The sequence below is a fragment of the Giraffa tippelskirchi genome, chromosome 10 (assembly GCF_054371585.1).
Source record: "Giraffa tippelskirchi isolate mGirTip1 chromosome 10, T2T-mGirTip1v1.2.pri, whole genome shotgun sequence".
NCBI lineage: Eukaryota > Metazoa > Chordata > Mammalia > Artiodactyla > Giraffidae > Giraffa > Giraffa tippelskirchi.
This window is the reverse complement of record NC_137284.1, coordinates 26,066,460-26,080,625: the sequence shown is the minus strand read 5'-3', so window position 1 is coordinate 26,080,625 and position 14,166 is coordinate 26,066,460. Positions and strand designations below refer to the sequence as shown.

Below are 14,166 nucleotides of genomic sequence, written 5' to 3'. Positions count from 1 at the left end.
TAAGTTGAGCTCTCTGAATCTTGATGTCTTCTCCTAATCTGATTATATTTTAGAAGGAAACACTTTCAAATGACTGAATTTTGTAAATATGTACAAATATATACCGTCAGCCAGTTTTGGCCATAAAATGAGCAAATCAGAAGATGGTTCTTTGCAATAATATTTATTTTCTAATATAATCTGATTACTTAATAAATTTGCTTTACCAATTTCTTTGGACACATTCAGTGATGTTGACTAGTCATACTTGCATGTGTTGACCCTACCAGAGGAATATATGCCACTCATATTTTTTTTTCTTTTTAAACTAAGACTAGGAAAATTTTTAAATGTTATTATATATAGTACCTAATAAAGACAACAGATATTAGGGGGAAATGATTGTATTGTGAATGCTCTTTATGTAGACACAATATCCTGATAAAAGAAAATACGAGCTTATTGATAAACTTTAAGAAAAACAGCAATATTGCTTCTTTTTTTTTTTTTTTTTTGTAGGTGGGGGACAGCCTTCCCTGGTGGCTTGGATGGTAAAGAGTCTGCCTACAATGCAGGAGAACCGGGTTCAATCTCTGGGTCAGGACGATCCCCTGGAGAAGGGAATGGCTACCCACTCCAGTATTCTTGCCTGGAGAATTCCATGGGCAGAGGAGCCTGGTGGGCTACAGTCCATTGGGTCCCAATATACTGATAAAAGAAAACAGTAGCTTATTGATAAACTTTAGTATAGATAGCAATATTATTTCAATTCTTTTTTAAATTTATTGATTTTTGGCAGTGCTGGATCTTCATTGCTGGGCAGGCTTTTCTCTAGTTATGGCAAGTGGCAGCTGCTCCTCAGCTGCAGTGCATGGGCTTCTCATTGCAGTGGCTTCTCTTGTTGCAAAGCATGGGCTTTAAGTAAGTGCACAAACTTCAGTGGTTGTGGCTTTTGGACCCAGTAGTTGTGGCTCCAGAGCTCTAGAGCACAAGCTCAATAATTTTGGCACACAGGCTTAGTTGCTCTACAGCATGTGGGATCTTCCCAGATCAAGGATCAAACCCATGTCTCCTGCATTGGCAGGCAGATTCTTTACCACTGAGCCACCAGGGAAGCCCTGCTTCAATTCTTAAATACAGAATTTTATAATAATTTAATTTTCCAGCATTATTTCTATCCCCCCCCCCAACTTAAATATCTAATTTCTTCTCTTCACAGGCTATGGCAATGGCAGTATTTGCCACTGACACCAGAATGGAATTTGTTGGGGGTATGTGGTGAATAGAATAATATATTTACTTAGATTGTGAAAGTATATGATTTTACTTGGCTTTAAACAAACAAAAAATTATTATCTTGCTATAAAATGTAATCTTTAAAGCTTTTAAAATCAGTTCTAATATTATCAGCAATACTCATTAAAAAGAATTGATTATGGGATATCTGAATTATAGAATAATTCTATTCTTGGTAATATAAATTTGAGCTTCAGCTAACACTTGGTGAATAGTCATAAAACCCAGATTGGGGAAGTCTAATATTACTTCTAACTGAAGGGGCTTTTAAAAAAGATATTCATTATCTCTAATTTCAAGCACACCATTAGATGACTCTGGTTGAATGATACAACTATTGATATATTAAGTCAACTTCAGTGTAATGAAACATATGGACTATAATACCACATGGAAATCAATTTCAAACAGAGAACAATAACACACATCACAAAACAAAAGCAAGTAAATGAAAATCAATCTTCCTGTCTAGTTCATCAATTTCTTCTGATCTGGACTTTTTATCCTCTCAGTGGGCTTCCCTTGTAGCTCAGCTGGTAAAGAATCTGCCTGAAATGCAGAAGACTTGGGTTCGATTCCTAGGTCAGGAAGATTCCCTGGAGAAGGAAATGGCAACTCACTCAAATATTCTTGCCTGGAGAATCCCATGGACAGAGGAGCCTGGGGGGCTACAGTCCATGGGGTCGCAAGAGTCGTATGAGGCTTAGTGACTAAACCACCACCACCGCCACCCTGTCAGTGGTACAAAATAACAAATAGGAAAAGGGAGTACATGAAAGTTGAGGAGAGGAAGATGTTCAAGCCCTGCTAACAGTCTCATCTTCAGTGAGAACTGTGTGAAGCAAGTAGTTAAAGCTTCAGGAGACTTGGATATAATCTTGTGCATTTTGTGATGGAAATAGCGACAAAATATGAAAATTATTAGTGAATGGACCAAACTGTGCCCATAAGCAGGCAATGCCAATCACATAAGGCAACACCTGACCCAACTATCATGATTCTTTAACCAAATTTCTGTGCTTATTTCAAGGACTCTATAAGCATTGGAAATAAATAGATGCATTCTATGGAAAATAAAATTAATTCTGAAGAAAAAAAATCATGTGGGTAATATGACAATGTGGTATGTAGGATGCATTGCTATTGTGTATCCAGCTATCGATTTAAAACAGCTTTTGCATGCCAACACTCAAATATCAGTTCTACCATGGACTCATTAGAAAATCAGTTTGGAAAACTGAAAAGTAACTGCATGATTCTCCTTTTTATATCTTTAATATAACCAGCTTATAAAACTTAGAACAAATGTCTCACTCAGCATATCTTAGGAAAATTATAATAGAAAGATTATGTTTTACTTCCCAGTTTTCTTGGAAATGTTTTCTTTAATAAAGCAGATGCTTCAAAACATACCCGTAATATTGTCTCATCATGCCTTGTCCATAATGGCCACAAATATTAATATCATGTTTGATAAATAGTAAGCAATGAATGAGTTAAATCTGCAGAGGGGCATAACCTAGCACAATAACAAGAACAGAGTAGTTAGTTACTTAGTAAACACTATGTCCCAAAATATCAAGGATGATAACCATCATGGATCACGACCATATCATATGGTTATGATAGTGGTTGTGACAGTTAAGCTGAATAAAGGCTAAAATCTTACCTAACATCTTTAGAAAATGCAAGAATTTACACTATGTTAATGTCTATTCAATTGTAAAAGCAAACACTCTTATCTTATTCTATAAAATTAAATTCAAGAGTCTTTAAGTATTATCTGTGCAATGTGCTGTGCTAAGGCACTTCAGTCATGTCAGATTCTTCACGACCCTATGGAGCGTAGCCCGCCAGGCTTCTCTGTCCAAGGGATTCTCCAGGCAAGAATACTGGAGTGGGTTGCCATGCCCTTCTCCAGGGGATCTTGCCAACCCAGGGATCAAACCCAGGTCTCCTGTTCTACATTATACCGAAGAAGTGACTGTGTTTGGTTTTTGCACTCTAAACTGAAAGTAACAGATGGAAAGAGGATAGTGGCCATGGGATTCGAGCCACAAAAATCTGGTTCTGCGTGTGAGCTCTAAAATTTACTAGTTCCTAATTTGGGGAGATCATAAAATGTCAGTTTTCTGAGGAAAAATAATGGTGTGTATCTTGCAATATTTTTGTGCAAGTTAAAATATTATTCATTGTTATTCTTAGCCAGTGCTTGGCAGATAGGAAAGACTTCCCAAAGTTAGTTTTCTTTCTTCATTATTATTATTTTTTGTTGTATATTATTAGCTTAAAGATTATCTTTATTTGGCTTAGTTAATATTAATGTTAATAACTAATAACATGTTTTCCATTTTTTTTCTGTGCAGCTATCATGTGAAAGCCACCTTACTAAGCAGTAGAAGAAACCTCAGAATTTAAAAAAAAACCACTTTTGATAATTTCAGCTGTATAATTTAAATGTATAATTTTAAAGTTATTATAGTGAGTATATTTTGAATATTTTGTCATGTTGTGTCAAAAATAGCTAATTCTAAGTTTAATCAAATCTAAGGTTAAGTAGGTCAACTTGGCTGGCATATATAGAGATATAATGCATATATCCTATTATTATTATTGTTTGTGCTAGGTATAAAACTTAAGTAACAATTATATTAGAACATGTCATTTTATGAAACACTAAACATCTTACCATCAATTTTCCTTCATTTCTGGGAATAAAATAATTTAGATAAGCTCATTTTCAATAAATTACCTAAGCTGATTATATATATTATATATATGAATGCATGTCTTTATCAGGATGATTAGAAAGAAAACTTTTAGTATATTGCATTTGAATTAAAGACTATGTTGTCATATGTACTACTCATTTTTTATTTTTTTTGATTTGTCTTTTCAAAAATATAAGGAAATTTCTAGTTATACTGAGGCCTATGGTAAGAAACATTTTTTTCATTCTATTACCATATCAATAATACGGTCTTTTGCTTTGAGCTCTGAGTAGAAGGGTTCTTCCCTGGTGGCTCAACAGTAAAGAATCTGCCTGCAATGCAGGAGCTGCAGGAGATATGAGTTCAATCCTTGGGTTGGGAAGATTCCCCTGGAAACCCACTCCAGTATTCTTGACTGGAGAATCCCATGGACAGAGGAGCCTCATGGGCTACAGTCCATGAGGTCACAAAGAGCTGGACATGACTGAAGTGACTTAGCACTCACCCATGCACTCATGAGGAGAAGAAAGGATCGATCGCTATTGCCTTTTCTTCTCTGAAAAAATTCTCTTTAAAACAAATAAAAAGCTGTCTTAGTCACTGGTAATTTTTATGCAAAAGGTTTTACCACTGGAGGCTTCTTTTAAAATAATCAAAACCATTTTGAAAAAATGTATAAGGCAGAACCCTTCTGGGAAAAGTAACATAAATCCCTATTTAAAAATATGTGGCAAGAGACTCAGTTTTATAACCTAGATTCTATAAAAATCTCACGGGCATCAAATGTCAAATGGAATGCTGCTAGCTCCAGGAATAGAAAATGAGACCTTCCGCTAAAGCAAGGGGTAGAGTTTCAATGTCACGGAATCTGCAAGGATAAAATGCATTAAACCATGAATGTATAGTTTAGCTATATATATTTAGTTTTAACAGATGGACAAAAAACGAAAACACGAAAATATCATTCTCTATTTGGTTTAATATATATTAGAAGCAATAATATTCATGCTGGTTTTGAAGGAAATCTATATTTCAGATTTATGTTTAAGAAGAAATTTGAAAAGATTGTATTTTTGAGTGAATATTAAATTGTGAAAATATCATAAATTAATAGCTTCCACACTGTCCTAGAAAAGAGAACAGGTTCTCATACTTAGAAAGTGTGACATAGTAGAAGACATAGTAAACTAGACGTCAGAAGAATTGGGTTCTAGTCCAGGCTACATAATCTCATCTCTAAAACTTGCCTTCTACTTACACTTTCTTATGAGGTAATTTTATGGGTAAGGGCATTTGGTATATGGCAAGCACTCAACAAATTTTACACCTTTGTACTTAAATGATGATCAGCAGACCAGTAGCATTGGCATCAGCTGGGAGCTTGATAAAAATGCAAATTATTGGGTCCCATCCCTGACTTATTGAGCAAAATTTAAATTTAAACAGGCTCTCCAGGTGATGAATATGCACACTAAAGTTTGAGAATCATTACTCTAATCAATGTTATGATTATTACCATATATGTCAGTTATAATTCTATATCTATTCTGGTTAAAAATACTCAAATGTAATTCGATACATGGAACATGCTCTAGAAATGTGTAGGATAACAGCTATGATAGTGATGATGATGAATGGAGGAAAAAACAATCTGTGCACTGGATTAGCCCTTAATGGGTATTATGGCATTTATCATCTGTCAGGATCTATAAGAAACAAAAGATGCCTGCCAAGCAAGTGAAGGGCTGGCTCTCTTAAGTCATGTCACTCCCTGTAACTCACGCACAGAGATCTTTGCATTTAAATGTAGGAAGCAGTTAGTAACACAGGGGCTTTAAAAAATGATCTGAGAGAGGCTAAAGAGAAGAAAAGGCAACAAAGCATAAACCCCACAAACTCATGAATGCTGAATGTGTATGTATCCAGATTTCTCAGAATCACTGTTCACAGTGAAAACAGGATACAGCATCCATATAATTTATATAAAAAGGAGAATTCATTCATAATCTCATCAGTAATGGAAGATGTATAGAATAAAATGTAGTTAATTGCCTTTGCCACCAAGTCAAAAAATGTCCCAGAGCAAGGAATGCCCTTTCTGTCTCAAAACCCAGACCTGATGTGAAATTAAGTCACTATCACTCAGAGCAGCAAGTAAGAGTCTTCTCTAATTTTGCTTTCATTTATACTTTATTTTTCCTTTTACTTGAAATCATATGAACTTCTAAAATTAACTCATACAAAACATAACTTTCTGTAATACAGGAGGGACGTGATCTTCAGAGGAAAGTGAAGCTGAATTTAAATCCTACCTGTGTCACTGAGAAGCAGTGTAATACTGGGCAAGTTATTTAATTCTCTTGGTCCTAACCTAGCATTTCCATTTATAAAATTAGTGGTTGTTGGGAGATTAGAGATAGTCGCACATATGCACTGCTTGATTACCATTACTGAGCATATAGCTATTATTATTGAATATTGCACAGTGAAAATTTAATTCTGAAAAAGCCAGAAGGCTATTCACTTTCCTGATTCAACCCTGACTCCATCAAATCCTTGATATACCTATTACTCCTGGAAGATATTTAGTTTTCTCATTCAGATACCATACTACATTTGTGCTGACATAGGGGTAAATGGCTAAATTTGGAAAAAGTTTCTGAGCTCAAACTCAGAATTCAGATGCTGATAAAGTACTTTATAAGGATAGATGTTACAAAACCCAAAGTCTAAAATAAATTGTTCCTGGGAAGAAACAATGAGAATATAAATAACCCAGAGTTGATCTGGTATCCAGAAATTATTATCCTACATTAATATGAATAAAAGTAGGTTTCTTTCTACAGAAATATTCTTCCAGTCCTCAGACAACAGCAACAACAGCACAGCACAGACTACAGCAACAACAACCACGTGGGATGATTTATCAAACACTGGCAGGCTGGCATAAATTCTTTTTCTGATGCAGTAGGTACAATATTGTAAAGTAATTAGCCTCCAACTAAAATAAATAAATTAAAAAAAAAATTAACGCACAATCCTTTTTACTTTTGTGCAGTGGGATCAAACCCAATACTGCAGGTAGGTCAGTGCTTGACCAGTGTTCAAGAGAACAAAGAATTGTATAAAACTACTCTTCAGAGTCATGCATCAAAAAAAGACAGTGCCACACAGCAAACACCAATACAGAAGATAAAAATGGAAAACAAATCACACACATGTGCATGCTAGCACAGCAAATAGCAAACCCTTTTCTTGCTGAGTAGATTCTTTCTCAGAGAAATAGATGAAGCATAGTCACTGGCCTCCAAATCCTATAATTATCCAATAACAGTGATATTGACACAATTACAGCAAGCAGAATTTGCACATTTTTCAAATATTCCCTCCCCCATCCTTTTATTTGTCTCATCTTTCCAGCTCAACCAGAATGTACATAAGTAAAGAAAAATAAACAGCTCTGGGGGAAAAATTAAGCTAACTTAGCAATTTCTGATCAGGGGCTAAAGTAAATTACAAATAACACATCCTCCATGCAAGAATATCATTAATTTAAAGAAATAGTTTCTACCTAAAATATCTTAGAAAAAAATCATACAAGAGCATCAATTTTAGGACCGATAACATTTTTTTTTAATTGAGAGTAAGTCATATATTTCTGGTCCTAATGTACAACAGCCCTTATAATACACTGATGTAGAAAATTCACTGATGTCAATAAATAATTCTCTGTGCAATTAGATTGCAGTTAAGATTGCAATTATCTCAATATGAGTAAAATTGTTAATGTTTCAGATTACACACCATATCTGTTTACTGCCTAAAGTGTGTTAATAGAGAATTGAAGAAGAAAATGTTACTTACAATTCAATTACTATTTGCCTTACTTTCAAATTCTGAATATAGCATTTTATTGTCATTTACTAGATGTAAATGCTGAGACCTCATGTTCATATCATAATTTTCCCATACTATTAGTCTCAAAATATTATGAATATTATTTTTCTTGGTATTTATGAATGACTACAGTTTGTTTAAACTACCACCAAATTATCTTCAGTTCATTCATTTTTTTAACTCATAAAAAATGTTTCAATAGACATTGTATTACCTATCTCTACTTCCTTCAAATAAACTTTTAGAATTAGAACAACTTGATAAAAAGAATATGAGCACTTCTGAAGTCTTTAATAAATAATGTCAAATTACCCAAGAATACAAAAAAAGGCAAAAAATTTCCAATTATTTTTCAGCAATATATAGAAGATCCCACTTGCCTCTATGTTTGATACCTTAGTAATAAGTCAAATGCAAATCCAGTCTATGAAAAATTAGTGAGGATTAAGAATTGAATATTTAGTGTTGACTTTCCTCTATACTCAGCACTAAATATATAATTCTTAATGCTTGCTAATTTTTCCTAGTTTTTATTTGCATTTGACTTATCACTAAGGTATAGAAAATTTTTATCTCTCTTCTGCGCTTTTATAAGTCTTTTATGAAAAAGTTTTTTATGACATGTATCCACTTTTCTATTGACTCATCTCTGAAATACTAGTCTGGGATATTAGTTAACTCATAATCTAAGAACTGACATTTGACAGAGGAAAAGTTCTCTCTCAAGAATGTCTTAGAAGATAAACGGCGAGTTACGCTCTGTATGTGATCGCATCATGTGGCATAGAGAGTTATCTGCCAAGAATCAAAGCAACAAGCACAAGAGAAGCATATGGAATCAGATGCTGTCTATGATCCCCAGCTCATCCCTGGCATCTTTCCCCACCCACTGAGATTTCTTGTCATTAGCTGTCGTGGAAAGAGAACAGACAGAGTGAGTCATGAATTAAGATCCTCTCACAAATAATCGTACAGAAAAAAGCACTGCCACAGAGGGTAACGTATCAGTTGCCACAAAGATAGGAATGCTTTATGCAGGCAAAGACCTTTGAACAGCTAAAGACAGAAGCCTCTTGGTACACACTCAGTCCAGTGATCTACTTCATCATTCATTCAAACAGATTTTTTCCCCTTCATCAGGGCATCTTTTCATTTTATTTGCTGTTCAGAACACTGGGACACAAAGGCTGCTCTTCATCTTGTGTGCTACTGAAATGAAATCTTGAGGTAGGGAAAAAAGAAGAAACCCTTGTCCTAAATTCCCTTTCAAAAGTGAAGTGTGAAAAGACATCAAGCAGAGTACACAGTGTTACTGTTGCAAGAAAGTCAGTTCTGCAAGTTCAGCGGCCAAGGCCATCGGCCGTGGCTCAATCACTTCCTCACCCACAGTGAATAATAAGAAAAATCCAAGGAGAATGGGTTCTACTTGGGGAAATGGAATTTCTCATTGTCCTTCCTTGTGATTATCATGAACATCTATGGAACAGCTGTTTCCTTTCTCTGAAAAATCCTAAAGTCAATGCTATCGTATTGGCTCCTTTCTTCCATCTCCACAGGACCTATTATACATCACCTCATGTCCTATTCTAAGCAGCAGAAATTTCAAATTTACTTTTTCATTAAGTAACAAACTAGAAAGCCAAATTACCTGATCTAGTTTGGTACTGAGAGGACTCAAAATTATTTAAAAATTTTTATAGCCTTGAAAAGTTGGTCTTATTAAACTTTCTTGGCTATATAAATACATTTTAATTGCAAGGTAGGGATTTCCCTGGTGGCTAAGATGGTAAAGTGTCTGCCTACAGTGTGGGAGACCCAGGTTCAATCCCTGGGTCGGGAAGATCCTCTGGAGAAGGAAACGGCAACCCACTTCAGTACTCTTGCCTGGAAAATCGCGTGGATGGAGGAGCCGGGTAGTCTACAATCCATGGGGTCACAAAGAGTCAGACACGACTGAGCGACTAAACTTTCAATTGCAAGGTACAAGCAAAGCTATACTATAGAAGATAAGCAGAATCAAAGATATTTTAACAAATACTTAACAGTTATTGCATGTAAATTACCATGGGTTTTCTTTTTTATAAAGTCAAATAGGGTGAAGAACTCGACCATTTAAAAACTATTCTTGACATAATTTGATATGCTACACAGTGTGTATTTATGTACGAGGACCATTATCATATAAACTGAATTATGCCTTATTGTTTCAAGATAAATTGTACTATTTATTATCCAAATGGGGTTTTAAAAAGTCATCCAAGCTTCTTGGAGTCCAGCTGAAAGTTTTACTAGTTCAAGTAACAAAAAAACTTATGGATAGTAAGAAAATTGAGACAAGATCATATTTATATTCATAGTTTCTGGTAGTCCACTTGGCCTACAGAAGTCACTGAAAAATTCTTTCTTGAATGGAAACCTGTGCAATGAACAAAGTAACAAACAATAAATCAGTTTCCCCATGTGGCAATGTAGGAGGACTCCAGGATTTTAAATCATGATGTTATTACCTGAAAAGTGTACTTCTTGTGACTAATAGTACACTTAGTATTTTTTTAAATACTAAGTGTATTTTAAACACACAATACAAATTGATTTTTTTAAAACTTATGTGTATATGTATGTATATGTGTGTGTGTATACCCACAGACATTTAATAGCTCTTTCATGGGTTTTTTCCACAAATAATTTTGCCTCACTCCCTTCCTATAATCCTCCACTCACATAAACCTATAAACCTGAAAGTTAAAATCTATTTGTAAAATTACCAAAGCCCCGAAAAAGAATTATATCCATATATATCTTCCACCAAGTTTTTTTTTTTTTTACTTTGATGTGAGGAAATGGTAAGAACGTTCAAAGTCCATTCATACAATGGGCATTCACTTAGCACACTGTTGTATAGAGTACACTACTGGGCAATTATTCTGGTTTATTTTTTCTTTCAGGTATAAAATGTTCTCCTAGTCTAAGTTCATGTTATTCTCTTCTCTGCTGAGAGACTTCTCAGAAATTTGATGACAGTCTTTTCCGTACCACATTAACTCCTCTTAGTACAAATACAAATTTCCTTAAGCACATAAAATGAGTAAGACTTTAGCTGCCGTGCCATCAGTTTCCTATGTTCAGCAGGGGAAGGAATTCTGTTTTGTGAGGCTTCAAGGCAAAGAACATTCTCAATGTTAGGAAGGTAATTTGTATACTTGTTCTCTCTGAAGGATGCTCAGCTTACTTTGATCCTAATATTTGGTATTATGTGGTTTTGTAAATTGATTTTTAAAGCCTCAGGCAAAAGAACCAAAGCATTTCCCCCACCCGCTAAATGTCTCCTTTCTTCACTTAGTTCCACCTTACTAAAACTGGTCTTTAATTCCAATATTTTCCATTATAGAGTACCACTGGGGTAGATCTTATATAAAAGATTTAAACATTTAAGGGTACCAAATAATGTCAAAACACTAAATGGTCCAATGTATGTTTTCTCCCAGGGAAATGCAAAACCAGGCTCTGTGGTCTGGAAGTGCATTTGCCAAAATTCAATCATAAAACAAAACAGAATCCCCAGAATTATCTGGGTAAGCCTAAGCACTAAGGTATGTGCTAAGACTCTCTGAGCCTGACTCTTTGAGACCCCACCTGTCTTTTTATTCCATCATTTTCAATTCGCCCTAATCTCTTGCTTGTTTGCCTAATTTTTAACTAGCAAAAAAAAAAAAAAAATTCACTAAAAATAAGCTTAACTAAAAAATGTTTCAACAAAGTGCTTATAAGCAATAGTGTTTTCATAATTTTTTAGAGGTGAAAAGACAAAAGTGCTTGTGATGGATGGCTGGAACACATGTAGCTATTCTTCTAGTCCAGGTAAAAGCCTGGTGGTAAAATTTAACCCTATATTTTCCAAGAATCCCCCCATTTTGCATTGTATATGCTTATTTTTAGCCAGGAAAGAATTCTGCTACTTATGTTCCTGTTATTTTATGCACAAGCTGACCAAGAGTAAGAGGGTGAATTTTTCTACCTTCAAAAACTCAAGTTTACAAAAACCCTACAAGTTTACAACAAACTACATTTTTTAAAAGTTAACAAACTGTGAAATGAATCACACAAAGAAGTTAATTTTGAGAGTTATACTGACAAACAATCATTTTAAAATCATATCAGCTAAAATTCTAAAGGAAATATACATACCCAAGCCTTCCGATTCAAACAGACATGTTTCATCTACTCCTAAATCTCGGCACCAGGATAAGAAATTTGCTGTATTGTCTCTGGCAAAAAAGGAGCCTGAGGGTGCACTGGCTTTGCATGGAATCTTCTTCAAGGGTAGATTCTGAAAAACAAAGAAACCTTACTCTGGTGGAATATCTGGCAGTCATCACAGTGACACATTTATGTTTTCAATAAAATGCTTTGGTATGACCTCACAGCAGTAAATAGATTCTTTAATAGCTATAGGAAAGGATATGAAACACAAATGAAACTTAGTTGGTAATCAAGAGAGTATGAAAACCTATGCCTGTAAACATAAACTTGCCTTTTTAATATCCAGAAGTAAATATACATAAACCCTTTCCCTGGCTCAGACTGCCACTTTCTTCCTCTTCTACTGTTTTTTATGGTGGGGGTGGGGCTTCTCTTTCATCTGTGTATTCTGTCAGTATTTCTCATAAAGAATGCATAAATGTATTTCTAATTTGTGAAAGAAGAATGAAACACAAATATGCATATGAACATAGATAAAATGTAACATACACACCTCCATTCTTATGTGCATACAAAGGCACACAATAAGAATTACACAAGAATTATAAAGTCAAAAGAGAGCAAAAGAATTATCTAACATCCAGAAGACTCTATCACCAATACCAAGAAAAGGAAATGTTAAAAATTTTTATCTTTCACCAATAACATTCTACCTTCATTCTCTCAGACTATTTCCTTTTAAATCACAGATCATTGCTCTATTATGTAATACAAAAATAATCCTGGTTGGATTTCTGCTATCTGAACTTGAAACATATTTACATTCTGCATCATTTCTCTTCCAGGATAAGAAAATGCTTAAGATAAGGGAGTGTGTGAACCTGGACAGATTTTTCTATTATTAACCTCAAAAATTTTAGCCCTAGAAAGCTCCCTTACCATACCAAATGTTATAAAGAATTGCGTGAGGTATTTTTTGTTCCTTTAATAGAGTATAACCAGTTTTCGTGGCATTCCATGAAGTCACAGAGTTTGATTCTACGTGATGTGAATGCCTGAGCCAAGTATTTGATGATTTGGGCTAGACAGAGCTTTGCCTCTGAGAGCAAAAAAGATCAAGGGAGAAGAAGCATTTTATGATTTAAATTCATATATAGGATTATTCCTTCTATGTGAACAAGAAAATATAAACAAAATGCTGTTGACTGTTGAGGTCATTTATAAATATGGTTATAAAAAATGAAATGTGGTCTTTGTGTATTGGTGAAGCCTGCAAATTTCAAACTATTACTAGGTTTTTCCTGTCCAATGATTTTATACTTACACAACTGATATATTCAGTTACTAAGTCACTCAAAGAGTGTGTCTGTCTAATATCCAAGATCCATCTCTTTGTTGCTAAGTTTGTTTTAGGCTTAGACAAAATAAAAATTTTGCATGAATATACATATATTTATACAGATACATATAACAATGTGCATGCATGCTCAATTGCTCAGTTGTGTCTGACTCTTTGCAACCCCATGGACTGTAGCCCTCCAGGCTCCTTTGTCCATGGGATTTTCCAGGCAAGAATGCTGGAGCCTACTTCAGGAAATGACTTCTTGACCCAGAGACTGAACCCACCTCTCTTGCATCTCCACATTGGCAGGCGGATTCTTTACCACTAAGCTACCTGGGAAGCCCACATATAATAATATCCCTTAACCAATTTGGTGAAGTAGTGGTTTTCAAAGAAATGTTTTCCTATATGAATTGTAAAAGCAATAAAAATTAGCATAGTATTATATCACCTTTATAAAATATTCTTGAACATCAATTAGTCAATATTTATTAAAACTAAAATACATACATCCTTAAATCTAGCAATTTACTCCAAAGACTATATCTTGCAAATATAATAGTATTTTATATTTGTGCTATATCTTGCAAATATAATAGTGCTTTAAAACATATGAACAAGTATATTTGTTGCAGTGCTGATTGAATAGAAAAAATAGACATAAGAGTGTGTCAAGAAAGCGATGGTTGACTAGTACATAATATACAAATACAGTGGAACTCTGTGCAATAATTTTTAAGA

General features: G+C 34.5%; 1 protein-coding gene across 5 annotated transcripts in view; it reads right to left on the bottom strand.

The window, feature by feature from the left end:
* GAS2 (growth arrest specific 2) overlaps positions 1-14,166 on the bottom strand; it is a 168,464-nt gene that overhangs the window by 82,904 nt on the left and 71,394 nt on the right. For all 5 annotated transcript variants that reach the window (XM_081536568.1, XM_081536571.1, XM_081536570.1 and 2 more), the window contains one exon: positions 12,069-12,210. In XM_081536568.1, the coding sequence (XP_081392694.1) occupies positions 12,069-12,210 (142 nt within the window). The remainder of the gene's footprint in view (positions 1-12,068; positions 12,211-14,166) is intronic.